General features: G+C 57.8%; 1 protein-coding gene across 2 annotated transcripts in view; it reads right to left on the reverse strand.

Moving 5' to 3' along the window:
* Positions 1 to 2150, reverse strand: part of PPP2R3B (protein phosphatase 2 regulatory subunit B''beta) — a 36443-nt gene extending 34293 nt beyond the window's left edge. Inside the window, exon 1 of one of the 2 annotated variants that reach the window (XM_052663150.1) lies at positions 1987 to 2150. In XM_052663150.1, coding sequence (XP_052519110.1) covers positions 1987 to 2112 — 126 coding nt within the window. In that variant the 5' untranslated portion in view covers positions 2113 to 2150. The remainder of the gene's footprint in view (positions 1 to 1986) is intronic. The other variant, XM_052663149.1, reaches the window with a different exon arrangement.
* Positions 2151 to 18587: the final 16437 nt, after the last annotated feature.

Here is an 18587-nt window from a genome sequence, read left to right on the forward strand (position 1 = left end):
AGATTCAGGCCTGGGGACGGAGGCCAGCACTCAGCTTGGACGGGGCGGCGGCACAGCCGGGCGGGGTCCTCGTGGGCTTGGGACTCGTGCTGAGGGCCACTGCGGAGGACAAGCTGGGGGCCTGAGGGCTGCTCAGCGTGCGCTTGGCCCAGGCGTCCACATGCAGGGGGTGGACAGGAAGAAGGCTCTGCAGGAAGAGGAGAGCCCCCCAAACACGACAGCCACACTGCACACCTTCCCATGGCCCTGAACCCAGCACGGCTGCACCAAGCTGCAGGTGCATGCGTGTGAAGCACCGAGTCCATCTCCACGTGCCCTCCACGCCCACGCACCCCCGCCACCCCCGCCACAGTCCTCACCACCCCCAACCATCACGTCCCTCCTCACCCCATCCCCTCCTCACCCATCTCCACACACACCCCACCCGCCCTCCTCACCCATCTCCACACACACCCCACCCTCCCCTCCTCACCCATCTCCACACACACCCCACCCTCCCCTCCTCACCCATCTCCACACACACCCCACCATCCCCCTCCACACCCCATCTCCACACACCCTGAGGTTTGCAGATCCCCCAAGGCATGTCTGGAGTCCACTAGCAAACACCGAAAGGTGAAGCCATGAAGTCAGCCAGGGGCGCTCCCCTCCCCAACACTCTCCCCAGGACACTCCCCCTCAAGAGCTGAATCCCGCCCCTGAGGAGCACTCCCTGCCCGCCCCTGAGGAGCACTCCCTGCCTGCCCCTGAGGAGCACTCGCTGCCCAGGGCAGGCCCCTTCATTCCCAGGAAAGATCGCTGGGATGTGTTTTCTGTAATCTGAAACTGCTTCCTCTGGAATCTGAGTGACTTGATAAGACGCACAGCTGTCCTGGGAAAATCAGGCTTTCCTGAAGCTCCTGCCTGTAGCCGGGGCTTAGCCGGGGCTCCCCTCCCCCCCGACCCAAGAACATCAAGGCCCGGCCACCACCAGGGGAGGGCTCCCCGATCCCGGGACACCCCAGCACTACTGTGTACCACTTAAACAGCAACCGGCAGACTTGCCGCTCCATCTGTAAAAGGAGACCAGCCTCATCTGATCGCACGCTCTGAGTCTGAACAGACTTTCCTGCCCAAACGAGGCACCAATTTACAAGCGTCACCCACTCGCAGACCAAAGCTCACACGTTAGAAAGACAGCCGTCAGACAGAAAAAAAAGAAGACCAAATAGCTCTCTAAAAGCTCAGACATGGTCCCAGGATGGGGAAAAACTCGATTTAAAGGACCAACAGGAAGCAAGCTTTTCCCACCCCAGACAGGCCGGTATGTAATTCGGCGACTTTTTGCTTTCTTGAGGCTAGATGACCTTAACTCCTCGCCTGGGAGAAAATACAAGCGATTCAGTGCCAAACATCCCTAAGACAGCCGAACCTGCGTTACCAGAAGACCCCAGGGTGGCCGCGGGTTCTACATGCCCCGGTCCCCTTATTCGACTTTATAAACCACGCACGAGGCACCGGCAGAGACACCGGCTTTGATTTCGTGCTCGCGGGGGAGAAGCACCGAGAGGTTTAACAGCCGAGTGCCTGCTGAAACGGCCGAGAGACGCGCTTCCTCTAAAGCGCTCAAACTCCACAGGCGCTCGCGGCGAACCGCGCTCGGTCCTGAGAGCGCTGCGTTACAGCGGCGGGCGCCGCGCTCCGACCAAGCGGGGAGGCTGCCTGCGCGCCGGCGGAGCCGGGGCTAAAGCCTCCCCAGCCCGCTCAACCCGCTCCGCAGGCGTTTTCCAGGCACCGCGGTCCTTGCGGCTGAAACTCCCAGAAAGGAGCTGTGGGCGCCTCTCTTCAGAGCGGCTGTCCCAACAAATTTCCACGGGCCGCACACCTGCTCTCCGCGCGCAGGGGCGCTGTTCCCGGGCGGAGGTGAAGCCCCCACCCCCCAGCACGGGCAGCCCCCTACCCCGACCTCTCCGGGGCTGAGTGGACGCAGCAGCCCCGCGCCCGCACCTGCTGGAAGGCCTTGAGCCGCTTCTTGAAGCGCGAGGGCAGCACGAAGTCGCAGCCGCGGGCCAGCGAGGCCAGCTCCTGCCGCAGGTCGGGGTCCTGGCGCAGGGAGAGGTCGCGGAGCCGCATGTCGGCTCGCGTGGGCCGCCGCGGCCCGGGCCGGGTGCGCTCGCGGGGCTGCGGCTGGCCGGGGCCGGCGGGCTCAGGGCGGTCCGGGCGGCCGGGCTCAGCGCGCTCCATGCGTCGCCGGCCGGCGCTCTGGGGGCCGGGCCCCGGGCGCGCGCATTCCTCCGGTGGGGCGGGCGCGCACGGCGCGGGCAGGGGAGGCGCGGCCAGCAGGCGGCGGGCGGCCCCTCCCAGGGCCCCGCTGCGCTCCGCGGGGCAGGCCCGAGGCAGGGCGCCCGCCCCGAGCCGGCTCGCTGCGCGCGGAGGGAAGCGGCTGCCCCCCGACCCCCCGCACCCTTGCTCGGCTCAGCCCGCAGATAGGCCGCCGAGGCCCGCCGCTGTGGGGCCGCCGCCCGCGGGCTCCCCAGGGAGGGACCTGGCCTTCTCTCCAGACGCCGGCCGCCAGCCCAGGACTAAGCTGGAACCTAGGACAGAGCAAGCGGCCCGGGCGCGCGGGCCCACAGCCCGCCTGCGGCCCAAGAGCTGTTCCCTCGGGAAACTGGCGGCAAAGAAGCCCTTTGGAGGTCACCACGCACGCGCACTTAGGAGTGTAGGAAAAAAGTCACAGTGCTCGTCGCTCAGTCGTCTCTGACTCTGTGCGACCCCATGGACTGTAGCACGCCAGACTCCTGGATCCGTGGGATTCTCCAGGCAAGAATATCCGGGTGAGCGGCCAATTCCTTCTCCGGGGGCATCTTCCCCATCCAGGGACCGAACCCAGGTCTCCTACACTGGCGGCGCGTTCTCTACGCTCTGAACCACCAGTTGGGAAGATGTACACTCAACCTGCAGAGGACACACTCTGCTCTCCCGTGCAAACTCGGGGTGCGCGTGCAAGCGAGGGTGCTACCGCATTCCGGGGTGTACACGGGCGCAAAGCGTGATGAGAACCGGTACACGGGGATGGACAGAATCCAACTCTGACGTCGTTTACTGGGAACCCTGCAAACGGAACCCGGGCCCTGATGTGGGGGTGGCCTCCCCGCAGAGCCAGGCCCACTCCCCTCGCCCCCCGGACACACACACACACACAGTCTACCTCTGGCCTGAGGGTGCCACCCCTGACATCGCAGCACCCCAGGGACGCCTGTCCCCTGGCCCTTCCCTGCCCCCGGACAGAGCTGTCTGGGGAAATGGCCTTGCGGGTCGGGAGCCTCTTCAGCCACCCTCCCTCTTCCTGCCTCTCTAACGGACTTCGGGTTTGGGGCTCGCTTTTTCCCAGTCGTGTTTGTCTTACAGAAACAGAGGGCAGAGTCCAGAACCGCCTGCAGGGCCCAGGTTCCCCTGTCAGGAACACCCGGAGCGGGGTACGTCTGTTAGAGATAGGAGCCCACATCACTGCGGTGAGGAGCCCACGCGGATAAGGCTGCCCAGAAGAAGCGCAGTCTCCCCAGGGTGCGTCTGGTCCCGCACACCCTGAGGGTTCATTCGGACAAAGGCACAGCGCCGTGTGGCCACCACTGCGGTGTCACTCAGCAGGCTTGCTGCCCTGGGGACTGTACAGTTTTGAAGTTTTTTAAACATTATTATGTGGCCCACTTTTTAAAGTTTTTAATGAATTTGTTACAACATTCCGTCTGATTCACGTTTCTGGTTTTTGGCCTTGGGGCATGTGGGATCTTAGCTCGCAGACCAGCGATCAAACTGTACTCCCTGCCTTGGAGGCGGAGGTGTCAGCACGGGACAGCCAGGGAGGTCCCTCCCCCAGGCCCTGCCCTGGAGTCCCTGGGCTCAGCCGATTCACGCCCCCTCCCCAGCACCGTCCGTCCTCCCTGTCTCCGTGCTCCACTCGTCCCGAGTGTCCCCACACGGATGCAGCCTCTTCCGGCAGCAGCGTCACCTGCCCCAAACTCCTGCTCAGGAGCCCCCCCGTCGTGTGCCTGCCCTCTGCCTCTGCCCCTCTCTCGGCCCCGCTCCGTCCTCCCGTCCCCAGAACATCCTCAGGGACTTGGGGGTCAGCAGCTGACCCCCACATCCCCCAATTCTGCAGACACGGGGACGCTCTGGGGCAGAGTGCACACCACTCGGCGACCACGGCTCCATCACACGTGGTGTGAAGTCAGGGTGCCCGAGGCCTGCCGTGTCAGACCCGCTCACAACACGCAGGAAGGCCCCCAACAGCACGCCGGGGGGCCGTGCTCGGGACTTCTCATTTCAGGGTGTCAGCAGGGGCACCGGGGGCTCGGAGACTGCCCGACCTGGCGCAGCCCCGCCAGTCGCCTGCCGATCACTCTCGCCCCGCCCCGCCGCGCCCCGCCCCGCCCCGCCGCGCCCCGCCCGGGAAGTGCAGCGGCAGAATGGCCAGTCCCTCCGCAGAATGGCCAGTCCCTCCGGTAAGTTGATCCTCCCAGGGGAGGCAGGGCGTGCTCCCACCCCCAGAACCGCCCCAGGGGTCCTGACTGACAGGCCGGGTGGCCACGCCCTCTCACCGTCAGGGAGGCCGGGAGGTGAGGGGAGCTGCCTTCTTTGGGGGGTCCAGTGATTACAACTCCCCTTCCAATGCAGGGGGTGAGGGTTCGATTCCTGGTCAGGGACCTAAGATCCCACATGCCCTGGGGGCCAAAAAGCAAAACAAAACAGAAGGAATATTGTGACAAACTCATTAAAACCTTCAAAAGGTCGTCCACATCTAGATTCAAAAAAAGCTTGAAAGTACAGTGTCGGGAACATGGTCAGTTATGACGTGATGTCTTTGTACAGTGAGAGATCACAGACTTGTTGGAACGTACAGAAACATCAAATCACTGTGTTCTGTGCTGGGCTTCCCAGATGGCTCAGTGGCAAAGAATTCACCTGCCAATGTAGGAAACTCAGGTTCGATCCCTGGGAGGGGAAGATCCCCTGGAGAAGGAAAAGGCACCCCACTCCAGGACTGCTGCCTGGAGCATGCCATGGGCAGAGGAGCCTGGCGGGCTACAGTCCACGAGGCCGCAGAGAGTTACACAGACTGAGTGACTTAGCACCACCAACAGGCCTGTTCTCCACCAGGAACGGACAGTGCTGTAGGTCAACTATGCTTCAGAAACCAACGCAGAGGAAAACAGGCCCGCCCTGCAGTTTCCAGGGGAAGGGGGCACGTGTGAGGGTGAAGGTGGCGGTTGAGACATACAAACTTCCAGTATAAGTGGTTTCCCTGTAGCCATGTACAGATGTGAGAACTGGACCATAAGGAAGGCTGAGTGCCTAAGAACTGAGGCTGTGAAACTGTGCTGCTTGAGAAGACACTTGAGAGGCCCCTGGACTGCAAGGAGATCCGACCAGTCCATCCTCAAGGAGATCAGTCCTCAATATTCACTGGAAGGACCGATGCTGAAGCTGGAGCTCCAATCCTTTGGCCACCTGATCCAGAGAACTGACTCACTGGAAAAGACCCTGATGCTGGGAAAGACTGAAGGCAGAAGGAGAAGGGGACGACAGAGGAGATGGCTGGATGGCATCACTGTCTCGATGGACATGAATCTGAGCAAACTCTGGGAGATGGTAAAGGACAGGGAAGCCTGGCGTGCTGCAGTCCATGGGGTCAGAGACTCAGACACGACTGAAGCAACTCAGCACTCATGCAGAACTGGTGGAAGAGATGAAATATACGGCAAGTCACTTGCTACAGAAACAGCCTGCAAATCCCACAGTGATAAACAGAGCAGCTGTACCCAGAGCAGACACAGAACCTGCCAACTGAATGAGAAAAAGCAACCAACCAGTGTGTAAAACAGAAGAGCCTCTGAAAACACACCCCAGTGGAGAAGGTGTATGAGGACAAGAAGGCTCTAGACCACAGTCACCAGGGAAACTGTGAGGAAGCCACAGAGGTGCCACCAGAGAGCCGTGTTACGGACAGGGGCCGGTCAGGTGCCCGCCGGGGATGGGTTGCTGGAACTCTGGGCTGCTTTCGGCCAGGGAACACCCACGGTGCAGCCGCTCTGGAACACCACTTGACGGGGTCTTGAAAAGAGAAACGGGTCTGTGACAACCTAGAGGGGTGGGATGGGGAGGGAGGTGGAAGGGAGGTCCAAGAGGGAGGGGACATGTGTATACCTGTGGCTGATTCATGGTGATGTACGGCAGAGACCAACACAATACTGTAAAGCAGCTGTCCTCCAAGTAAAGCTAAATAAATTTTAAAAGGAGTCGCAAATGCTTCTGAGCCTTAAAATGCACCAGTTACTCCGCAGGCGTCTCCCTGAGACCACAGTGGCTGCCCAGGTGGCTCAAGGGTAAAGAACTCGTCTGCTAAGGAAGGAGACCTGGGTTTGATCCCTGGGGTCAGGAAGATGCCCTGGAGGAGGAAGCAGGACAGCACTCCAGTGTCCCTGCTGGAATCCATCGCACAGAGGAGCCTGGCGGGCTACAGCCCGTGGGGTCGCACAGGGTCAGACACGAGGAAGAGACTGACCCTATGCTGAGACGAGAAGAGAGAGGTCCTCATGAGGACCGAGCCTGGACATCTTCGGCACAAGGACCCGAGAGCTGGGGGCCAGGGCCAAGGCCAGGGCCCGCCTGACACAGCACGAGGCTCCGCGGTCCGGGAGCAGCACTCAGCCAGGGTCCGGGAGGAGGGCCAGGCACTTGACCGTGGGGAGCGCTCTGGGAGAAGTGGCGGGTGCACGGGACCCTGCAGCTGGAGAAGAGACCTCAGACGGGTGCCCTGGCCCAGAGCCCTGGACACCTCGGGGCCGAGCATAAGATGAGAGGGGCTGTGTGCACAGCTTTCCTAGTCCTGTGAAAGCTGCCGGGAAAGCGCCTCGCCTTCCAAAACTAAGCCAGCCCCTCTCCACCAGCAGGGACACTGCAGAAGTGCCCTGCACGGCCCGGACACTCTCTGCCCGTGCCGGGGACCGGGAGGACGCAGGCCACCTGATGCTGCTCACCAGGGCGCCGCCTCAAAGCTCCTCTTCTCTTCACGAGACCCTGCATCACCCTCCTATGGGACCCTGTGCTCCCCCTCCTCCTCATGGGGACCCCACACCTTCCCCCAGGGCAGAAGGCAGTCCCAGGAGGTGAGGGAGCTAAATCTGGACTGAACGTGGGCTGAACGCGGGCTGGACGTGCACTGAAGCCGGACTGAACAAGGGCTGAACGTAAACTGAACGTGGACCAAACTGAACGTGGACTGAATCCAGGCTGAACAGGGACGGGGCCCGGACTGAACCAGAGCCGTCGACCAGGGCTAAACCATGACCCTAGACCAAGACTAAAGCAGTACTGAGGAAGGTCAAGTCAAATCACCAGGTAACTGGACACCCCGTGTCTACAAACAGAGGCAAAGCACTCAATGTCTAAACAAGCAGATAATCAAGTTCACCAAGGAGGCAAAGCACTGGAGCGCAGGCAACGTCACTGACGGAAAATGATGGGACGCAGGCAGACAGCACATCCAGAGCTCGTGGGCACGAACCTCGACATCTTGAAGGTGTTAGTGGTGCGAGACTGATCTACAGACTCAGCGCAGCACCGGTCAAAACTCCAACAGGCTTTCCTGTGGGGGCTGACGAGCCGCTACTCAGAGCTACAGGGAGATGAGCACGTTAGGACAGGGCTACACGGAGATGAGGATGTTAGGACAGGGCTACACGATGAGGACGTTAGGACAGCCTGAGGTCAGAGGAGGTCGGAGACTCTCACACCGTTTTAAAAGAAGAGGGTTGGCCGTACGCCACTTGCTTTCCACAGGTTCATCCCCAGAGAGCTGCAGAGTGAGATTTCAAACACAGGCCACGTGATCAGAGATCAGGAATCAGACCCACACGCACAAGGCTGACTGAATTTCAACAATGTAACTCACAGTGCAGCTCTGCAGGAAGAGAGAGATTTCAAAGACCGCTGGTTACCTGGATATCTTACACCACACACAGAAACTTAAGAGAAACGGATCAGAACTCTAAACGCAAAAGGGAAAACCAAGAACGTTTTAGGAGGAAAACAGAAGACAACCCTGACAGCCTGGGAGAGTCACACGTTTCGTAGATTGGATGCAATACATAAGAACTGTGAAAGAATGAAATTCAAAGAATTAAAAAAAAAACTAACAGCTATTTGTGTTCAAAATACATGTTAAACCAACAACAAAATGGGACAAAGACTGAAGAGAAATATGCGAAAACATAAGTCTCACAAAAGAGCTGCATGCAGATTCTGCACAAAGAGCCCTTATGTTGCTGTTGACTTGCTCAGTCGTGTCCCACTCTCTGTGACCCCGTGGACTGTAGCTCACCAGACTCCTCTGTCCATGGGACTCTCCAGGCAGGAATACTGGAGTGGGCTGCCCCTCCTCCAGGGGACCTTCCCGACTCGGGGATCGAACCTGCGTCTCCTGCATGGGCAGGTGGGTTCTTTACCACTGAGCCACCAGGAAAGCTCCACATGAGGTTTCTCCACTTCCTATTAGCTCTTAGAGAACACAAACTCAGAACTCTTCTTATGGCATTTTATGGAGGAACATTTTCCTAACATTAATTATCCATTTCTTGGGGCCAAAGAAGTCTTATCATTTTATCCCAATGACAACAGTCCTTTTTGGGTTACTGGCCTCTCAAAATTCAACTGAAGCCATAAACTCCACGTTCACCGAGACGTATTTAAAGCCACCTTCAGGCCCCAGACAAGGCCCATCAACAGTTTTTTTTGGCCACAGCAGGATGTTGGATGTTAGTTCCCTAACCACGGGTGGAACCTGTGCAGTGTGGAGTCAATCTCTGCACCACCAGGCAGATCCCCATCAGTCCTTTTTGAAACCTCTTGGGACGGGTAAGAGAGTCATTCTGCTTTTCCTCAAAACCGGGTCCTCAGGGGACTTCCTTGGTAGCCCAGTGGCTAAGACTCTGGGCTTCCAAAGCAGGGGGCCTGGGTTCGATCACCAGTCAGGGAACTAGATTCCACAGGCAACAAGTAAGACCCTGGTGCAATCAAATAAATAAATAAAAATAAGTAAATATTTAAAACAAAAGAACGAAAACCGGGTCCTCATGGTGACTTACTCTATCTGGTCATGGAAACTGCAGACCGGAGAAGGGGTCTTCAGTCTTACCCACCCCGGTCAGCACTTCTTTCATTCTACAGACGGCCCCCTGCCCCCCCCCAACTATTCCAGCCCCACACCGAGGCCACGTCACATCCTTCCAGGCAGAAGCCGGTGTCTCCCTTGGGGAAACACCACTCTGGCCTGAGGAATTTCACGCCCACACTCTGTGGCTTTCTGCCTGCCATGCATAAATGAGGTCTGTCTCAGGCATCAAAGCCGCCCTGCTCAAATTTTCTGTGAACAGTTCCAGTCCCAGGGGGACCCACACAATTTACAGGGTCACAAAACACAAGAAGTCACCTTCCAGTGGTGTCTGTGGAGCCGTGTCACAGACCACACCTAGTGACACGTGGATGGCTCACCGCGTCAGATTCCAGGGACCCAAGAAAGAGCACCAGGCGGGTGGTGGGAGGATGGGGGACTGTCACTGCTGCAGGCAGCTCTCCAAGCCCTGGCTCTCCTCTCACAGCCACCTCCTGTTTTGGCGGGGGGGGGGGGGGGGGCGCTGAAGCAAGACGTCAAGAGCAGGGGTCCCCAACACCTGAGCCATGGGCTGGTACCAGTCTGCACCCTGTTGGGAACGGAGCTGCACAGCAGGAGGTGAGCAACACAAGCTTCCTGTCTATTTACAGCAGCCTCAGTGCATCTGAGCTTCCCAGGTGGCACTGACAGCAGAGAACCCAGCTGCTAATGCAGGAGAGGTAGGGGACTAGGCGTCAGTCCCTGGATCGGGAAGCTCCCCTGCAGAAGGGCACGGTAGCCCACTCCAGTGCTCTCACCTGGAGAATCCCATGGACAGAGGAGTCTGGCGGGCTGCAGTCCACCGGGTCCTGAAGAGTCTGGCGTGCCTAAACAACAAAACAAGAAGGGGAGCAATATGCACCACCACACTTTCCCTCTCGTTTCCCCCTGGAGAAGGGCATGGAAGCCCACTCCAGCACTCTCACCTGGGAAACCCCACGGACACCGGAGTCTGGCGGGCTGCAGTCCACCGGGTCCTGAAGAGCTCGGCATGACTAAACAACAAAACAAGGGGAACAATATGCACCCGCCACACTTTCCCTTTGGTCTGCCCCACGTTTTTTCCATGAACACCTGGAGACGCTTTATTACGTCTAACCAACACAGAAGCACTTTACTTTTAAATGCACTGCTCTCCAACTGTCCTTACTGTAGAAAACTGTTAGTCCCTCAGTTACGTCAGACCCTGCGACCCCTGGACTGTAGCCTGCCAGGCTCCTCTGTCCACGCGATTCTCCAGGCAGAAATATCGGAGTGGGTAGCAATTTCCTTCTCCAGGGATCTTCCCCACCCAGGGAGTGAACCTAGGTCTCCTGCACTGTGGGCAGATCTTTACCATCTGAGCCACCAGGGAAGCCCTGTTGTTGAAACTCAGGGACAAAGGTAGACGAATTTGGGATAAAATGTCAAGGTTCACAAACTGAGCAGAGCAGGAAAAAAAACAGCCACGCGTGCAGAGCTAACACCAACTGTCAACAAACTCCAAAAACATGATCAGTGTGGAAGATGCTGAAGACAGTACTTTCCAGTGAGCAGGACTTTTCTGGGGGCGAGGGGAGGAGATGAGATGGCTGGATGGCATCACCGACTGGATGGACATGAGTCTGAGCAAGCTCCGGGAGTTGGTGATGGACAGGGAGGCCTGGCGTGCTGCAGTCCATGGGGTCACAAAGAGTCGGTCACGACTGGGCTACTGAACTGGTCACTGAAGGAGACAGCCTAGACACTCAAGCGGTTAGCACGCTTGACATTCCTCCACCTGCCTCGGTCACCCCCAGCCATATGTCGGTGAGAACCCCCCAGTTACCTTCGCAGGCGTCAGCAGAAGCAAGAGGAACTTACTACTCTCGTCCCTCCGGATCGTCGAGGCCCTCGAACCGGCGGCCCACTCCGGGCACTGGAGGCTGCTCCCACGGGAAGCGTGGTGGGCGCGGAGGTCGGGCCGGGCGCCCCAGGGCCTTCGCACTCGCGCGGCCTCCAGGCGGGGTCGCGGGCAGCGGCTGCGAGCCGGGGCCCCGGCAGCTCAGCGTCTCCCGCGCCCCTCTCGGCCCTCGCGGGCATCTGGATCCTCCGCAAGCAGTCCCGGAGCATCGCCTGCGTGCTGGACTCGCTGAGCCAGCACAGGAACAGCTCGTCCACCTTCATCTTCAGGACCGGCTGCAGGACCTTGCCGGGCGGCATCTCCGGGGCTGGGGCCCTCCTTCCTCGCGCACAGGTGCCTGGAGCCGGGACCCACGGCCGGCCTGAATGGACCACACACGGGGCCGGCGACCAGACCCTGAGGGCACGAGCCAGCGGGGGCCAAGGGCCCCGGGGCAAGAGACGGGAACCTGGCCGGGGGGGCTCCCGGGGTCTGGTGAGGAGGCGGGGACCGCGAGCCCCGCGTTAGGGGAGGAACTGGTCCGGCCTGGTGGGTTTCGCAGGCCCGGGGTTCAGGACGGTGAGGCGGCGCCCGGCACGGTTGGGGTCGCGGGCCTGGGGTTCGCGGAAGAGGACGCCCGGCCTGGAGGGGGTCGCAGGCCCGGAGCTCAGGAGGCCAGGGGTGAGGCGAAGCCCCGCCGCGGGGGGCTGCGCGGACTCGGGGTCCGGGCTGAGGCGGGCGGTCGGACCGCGGGGGGACCCGCCCAACTCAGGGCAGCTTCAAAACGGGCGCGCCAGGACGAGCGCCCAAAGAAGGTCGCCTCAGCCGTGCGTCAGCGCGACGCGTGGCGTCATCACACGGCGCCGCCCGTCAACGCCGCTAGGCAGTGCGGGGCGCTTGGGTGGGCCGGACGTTGTGCCGGGCGCTGTGCCGGGCGCGTGTGCGCTGCGGAGGACGCTCAGGAGCTGGACTGTGGACCGGGACGAGGGGTGGCGGGCACCGGGTTCGAGGCCTTTTAGTTCTTAAGCTTTTGGTGGGTGTGGCCCCGCGCCAGCGAGACGCCCGGGCTTCCCCCAACCGCCCGCGGGGCTGCGCGCATGCGCGGTGAGAGCTCGCTGGGAACGGCTCGCGCGGGGCTGGGGGGGTGGGGTCGAGTATGCGCAGTGCGGGTCTGTGGTGGCGCTGTTCCGGAGGCCTGTCGGTCGAGCATGCGCAGTGCGTGCCCGCTGGGAGCGCGCCGGAGGCCGGGCCGTGTGCCTGGAGGCGAAGCGCTACAGCGGGAGCATGCTCAGTGCGTGCCCGCCGATCGCGGGTCCGGGCACGCGCGCCGCGGGAGCGAGCGCAAGGCGGCGTCGGAGGCCAGTGCAATGGGCCACTGCGGACCGCGAAGTTCGCGGTAACGTTCAGTTCAGTTCAGTTCAGTCCAGTCGCTCAGTCGTGTTCAGCTCTTTGCGACCCCACGAATCGCAGCACGCCAGGCCTCCCTGTCCATCACCAGCTCCCGGAGTTCACTCAGACTCACGTCCATCGAGTCCGTGATGCCATCCAGCCATCTCATCCTCTGTCGTCCCCTTCTCCTCCTGCCCCCCATCCCTCCCAGCATCAGAGTCTTTCCCAATGAGTCAACTCTTCGCATGAGGTGGCCAAAGTACTGGAGCTTCAGCTTTAGCATCATTCCTTCCAAAGAAATTTCAGGGTTGATCTTCAGAATGGACTGCTGGGATCTCCTTGCAGTCCAAGGGACTCTCAAGAGCCTTCTCCAACACCACAGTTCAAAAGCATCAATTCTTCGGCGCTCAGCCTTCTTCACAGTCCAACTCTCACATCCGTACGTGACTACTGGAAAAACCATAGCCTGTAACGTTAAGTGTGTTAAATCTTAGTGATGCATTGGAGGCATCTAACTGCTTTCAAGCGGGCCTTTCAGGGGTGGTTTCTTTACTTCTGAGCCATCGGCTAAATAACCCTTGTTAAACTGTGATTTTATTTTGTGTTTGTAATGATTGCAAACTTTGTGTTTGTCTACTGAAAAAATTAATTATTTTTCTTTTGTCCTTCAGTCATGTCCGACTCTGTGACCCCATGGACTGTAGCTTACCAGGCTCCTCTGTCCATGGGATTTTCCAGGCAATAGTACTGGAGTGGGTTGCCATTTCCTTTTCCAGGGGATCTTCCCGACCCAGGGATCGAAAAAAATAATACACCATCTCAAAGCTGAGAATTGTGTTTTAATTTGAGGACTTGCTGAAGACTTAAGCTCAGGAAGTATCCTCTCAGATCTTTCTGAGAGACTTTTCATAAGACGTAAGGGAAGGGGCGTGATATATAGGACTTTTTACAACAAAAAAGGTTAGAACATCAAACGATGACAGTAATTTAAAGAAAACCAGACATTACAAGTTAATGAATTTAGCACTTTTCTATGTGTGGAAAGATCTAAAAGTCTGGAAGATTGCCTGGAGAAGGGCATGGCAACCCACTCCAGAATTCTTGCCTGGAGAGTTCCATGGACAGAGGAGCCAGGAGGGCTACAGTCCATGGGGTCATAAAGAGTCAGACACGGCTGAGGAAATGCCATTCCACTGCACTCTGTAGGGATTAATGACAGGATGAGCTTGTGTGTCCTGAGAAAGGGAAGATACTGGCGTCCAAGTGGAAGCTGCTGCAGACCCATAGCCCTGGTCCTTGCCCGAAGCCCCCCTTGGGCTCTCAGTGCTCCCCTCGTGGGTGGACCCTCACATTTACTGGGGACGCTGCTCAGAAATGGTGAGACACGGCAGAGCGCGCCATCTGGTATACCGGAATTCTGCTTTTCTTCACCCTAAAGCCCTCAGGGTGCACCGTGGGGGTGGCTGCAGCGGTCAAGGGCTTGGCAGCCTCAACATCCTTTGCTCACGATACGGCAGACGATGTTCTGTCCACACTGTGCGGCTACAGATAAAAACGCGAGTATCCTGGGTCACGAGAGGGCAGGCGATGTTCTGTCCACGCTGTGCGGCTACAGATAGAAACGCGAGTATCCTGGGTCACGAGAGGGCAGGCGATGTTCTGTCCACGCTGTGCGGCTACAGATAGAAACGCGAGTATCCTGGGTCACGAGAGGGCAGGCGATGTTCTGTCCACGCTGTGCGGCTACAGATAGAAACGCGAGTACCCTGGGTCACGAGAGGGCAGGCGATGTTCTGTCCACGCTGTGCGGCTACAGATAGAAACGCGAGTGTCCTGGGTCACGAGAGGGCAGGCGATGTTCTGTCCACGCTGTGCGGCTACAGATAGAAACGCGAGTATTCTGGGTCACGAGAGGGCAGGCGATGTTCTGTCCACGCTGTGCGGCTACAGATAGAAACGCGAGTGTCCTGGGTCACGAGAGGGCAGGCGATGTTCTGTCCACGCTGTGCGGCTACAGATAGAAACGCGAGTGTCCTGGGTCACGAGAGGGCAGGCGATGTTCTGTCCACGCTGTGCGGCTACAGATAGAAACGCGAGTATCCTGGGTCACGAGAGGGCAGGCGATGTTCTGTCCACGCTGTGCGGCTACAGATAGAAACGCGAGTACCCTGGGTCACGAGAGGGCAGGCGATGTTCTGTCCACGCTGTGCGGCTACAGATAGAAACGCGAGTATCCTGGGTCACGAGAGGGCAGGCGATGTTCTGTCCACGCTGTGCGGCTACAGATAGAAACGCGAGTATCCTGGGTCACGAGAGGGCAGGCGATGTTCTGTCCACGCTGTGCGGCTACAGATAGAAACGCGAGTACCCTGGGTCACGAGAGGGCAGGCGATGTTCTGTCCACGCTGTGCGGCTACAGATAGAAACGCGAGTGTCCTGGGTCACGAGAGGGCAGGCGATGTTCTGTCCACGCTGTGCGGCTACAGATAGAAACGCGAGTGTCCTGGGTCACGAGAGGGCAGGCGATGTTCTGTCCACGCTGTGCGGCTACAGATAGAAACGCGAGTACCCTGGGTCACGAGAGGGCAGGCGATGTTCTGTCCACGCTGTGCGGCTACAGATAGAAACGCGAGTGTCCTGGGTCACGAGAGGGCAGGCGATGTTCTGTCCACGCTGTGCGGCTACAGATAGAAACGCGAGTGTCCTGGGTCACGAGAGGGCAGGCGATGTTCTGTCCACGCTGTGCGGCTACAGATAGAAACGCGAGTACCCTGGGTCACGAGAGGGCAGGCGATGTTCTGTCCACGCTGTGCGGCTACAGATAGAAACGCGAGTACCCTGGGTCACGAGAGGGCAGGCGATGTTCTGTCCACGCTGTGCGGCTACAGATAGAAACGCGAGTATTCTGGGTCACGAGAGGGCAGGCGATGTTCTGTCCACGCTGTGCGGCTACAGATAGAAACGCGAGTGTCCTGGGTCACGAGAGGGCAGGCGATGTTCTGTCCACGCTGTGCGGCTACAGATAGAAACGCGAGTACCCTGGGTCACGAGAGGGCAGGCGATGTTCTGTCCACGCTGTGCGGCTACAGATAGAAACGCGAGTGTCCTGGGTCACGAGAGGGCAGGCGATGTTCTGTCCACGCTGTGCGGCTACAGATAGAAACGCGAGTATTCTGGGTCACGAGAGGGCAGGCGATGTTCTGTCCACGCTGTGCGGCTACAGATAGAAACGCGAGTATCCTGGGTCATGAGAGGGCCGCGACACAGGCATTCTATGCAGTTACTTCTGAGCCTTGGGAAGCTGATGCTTGTGTGTGCAGGTTGTCAGTTGTGTGGAAGTGTTAGTCACTCAGTCGTCTCTGACTCTTTGCAATTCCATGAACTTTAGCCCCACAGGCTCCTCAGTCCATGGGATTCTCCAGGCAAGAATACTGGAGTGGGTTGCCATTTCCTTCTCCAGGGGATCTTCCCCACCCAGGGATTGAACCCTGGTCTCCTGCCTTGCAGGCAGATTCTTTACCATCTGACCCACCAGGGAAGCCCATGTCAGTGCTGGAGGGAGGCAAAAATTAACACATGTTTCTGTTTGCGTTTATCACACACAGATGTCTTCTCAGAGCACAAACGGGCTTTTCACTCCGGGTCTGTAAATGAGCTGCCACTCATCCGTGTGGTTTTTTTTTTTTTTGGCGGGGATTTGAGGAGGGGATGGCATTTTTCAGTCCCAGCACAAGACGGCTTTATACCCCGGGGTCTGCAAGGCCCGTGTGTCTGCCAGTGGAACATTCACAAACTCCGGGAGGGAAACAGAACCTCCTCCAGTATGTGTGGTGGGGCGGGAGGCTGCCCCAGGGGACAGAGAGGTGCTGTGAGCCCGAGGCCAGTGGGGCCTGGGGTGTGCACAGCCACAGCTAAACGGGGGCAGGACCCTGCTGATAATAGGAGCGCAAGCTCTGCTGGCTGCATCTGCCTCCCAGGGGTGGCTGGAGGTCTCAGGGCAGAGGGTGGGGGTGAAGAGGGAGATTCTAGAAGCCAAGGACAAATTGACACTTGCCATCTCATCTGAAAAAGCAGGGACATCACTTTGCCGACAAAGGTCCATCTAGTCAAAGCTATGGTTTTCCCAGTAGTCTAGTACGGATGTGAGACTTGGACCATAAAGAAGGCTGAGCGCTGAAGAACTGATACTTTTGAACTGTGATGTTGGGGAAGACTCTTGAGAGTCCTTTGGACTGCAAGAAGATCAAACCAGTCAATCCTAAAGGAAATCAGTCCTGAATATTCATTGGAAGGACTGATGCTGAAGCTGAAACTCAGATACTTTGGCCACCTGTTGCCTGAAAACACCCTGATGCTGGGAAAGATTGAAGGCAGGAGAAGGGGATGGCAGAGGATGAGATGGTTGGATGGCATCACTGACTCAATGGATATGAGTTTGAACAATCCCTGGGAGATCGTGAAGCACAGGGAAGCCTGCATGCTGCAATTCGTGGGGTGAAAAAGAGTTGGACACAACTTTAGTGACTGAACAACGGCAACCGGTGGGAAGGACTTGGTGCTTTCGCTGCTGAGGCTGTGGTTTCAATCCCCAGTTGGGGCAGTAAGATTCCACAAGCAGTATGGTATAACCAAAAATTAAAAAAACAAATCTTTTTTGGTTAGTATGCATTTTGATAAGCATCCAAAGAATAAGAATGTTGAATGAAATAGAAAAAATGACATGAACTCACCCCTGTTCCAGCCAAATTTTAGCATAAAATTTGCAAAATCCCAAATTATAGCATAAAACTAAAGAAAAATAATAACAATTTCTAAAATAATATTTGGAAATTGTAAAACTTTAGTATAAGATAAAAAAACTCTAAAAAAAAAAAGAAGTGGGGGGTGTGCAAATAATCTGCCCTTTTATCCACATGAAAGAGTTTTACAGAAGTTATATGTGTCCCTGGTTTTGTCCTGTTTCTAGTAAAACTCCCAGACCCCCCCGGACGGTCTCCATTCAGTATCGCGGTTGTCACCGTGGGCTCAGGGCCCTGGCCTATTAAGGAACTCTGGCCCTGCCCTGTTTGTTCTTTTCGCTCATCCCGGGTCTGTCACGGTTGTGATCAGTTGTAACTTCTCACCCTCAGCTTGCCGCCTCTCTCGGTCCCTCGTCTTTTACTTTAGTGACACCTGATTTGTTATGCTGGGACGCGGCATAACTAAACGGGCTGGCATTGGGTCGTCTGAGTGTGTGCTACACGCCCAAGAACACGGGTAAATGAAACAGCCCGTGATCTCGGAGATCTGGTGGTGTCATGGCGTGGGAGACGGGAGTCACTTACTTAGATAATTCAGCGTTCAATTCCATGGTGTGATGCAGGAAAACGCAGGAAGAGAGGACAGGCCTGGGAGTGGGGGCAGTGCTGTTTATGCGGAGTCTGTACCGATCACTAATAGCCGTAAGGGGTTTCCCACACCGTGCTGGTGGTGGAGACCCCGCCCACCAGTGCAGGACACAAAAGAGACCCGGGTCCGATCCCTGGGGCGGGAAGGTCCCCTGGAGGAGGGCATGGCACCCTACTCCCGTGTTCTTGCCTGGAGACTCCCATGGACACAGGAGCCTGGTGGGCTACAGTCTGTGGAGTCGCAAAGAGTCGGACACGACTGAGTGACTGGGCAGGCACTCCAGAGGACAGGAAGAAGACAAGCCTGCTGGCAACGGCTCTCAGCACGCAGCTCCTCCAGCCACTGCTCACCTGTGTCACACACCAAAGGAGGCCCCAGACAGATGCCCTTCTGTCCTGGATTCCCCCACCCTCACTGCCACCTGCATGGCAGCAAAAATGTCAGCAAATGCTCCTGTTAGGGTTTCATGTGTGCACTGAATTCCCTCCCTGACGAGCCCTGCCGGTTCACCCTCCCCTCCCTGCCCCCAGCTCCATTTCAAGGTTTTTTGATGATACAGAAAAGACTTTGGTCTTTGGATAATAAAATTTTCTGACTTGCCTTCCGCCACCTTCAACTCAATTTCCCATCCCAAGAGACGGTGTGTCTGTGTGTGTGTGTGTGAGAGAGAGAGAGAGAGAGAGAATCGAATCCAATTCCTTATTCATGGGGAAACAGCTGCGGTTTAATCTGAATATTCAGCACTGTGAACAGGTCAGGGTG

The sequence above is a fragment of the Budorcas taxicolor genome, chromosome X (genome assembly GCF_023091745.1).
Source record: "Budorcas taxicolor isolate Tak-1 chromosome X, Takin1.1, whole genome shotgun sequence".
Lineage (NCBI taxonomy): Eukaryota > Metazoa > Chordata > Mammalia > Artiodactyla > Bovidae > Budorcas > Budorcas taxicolor.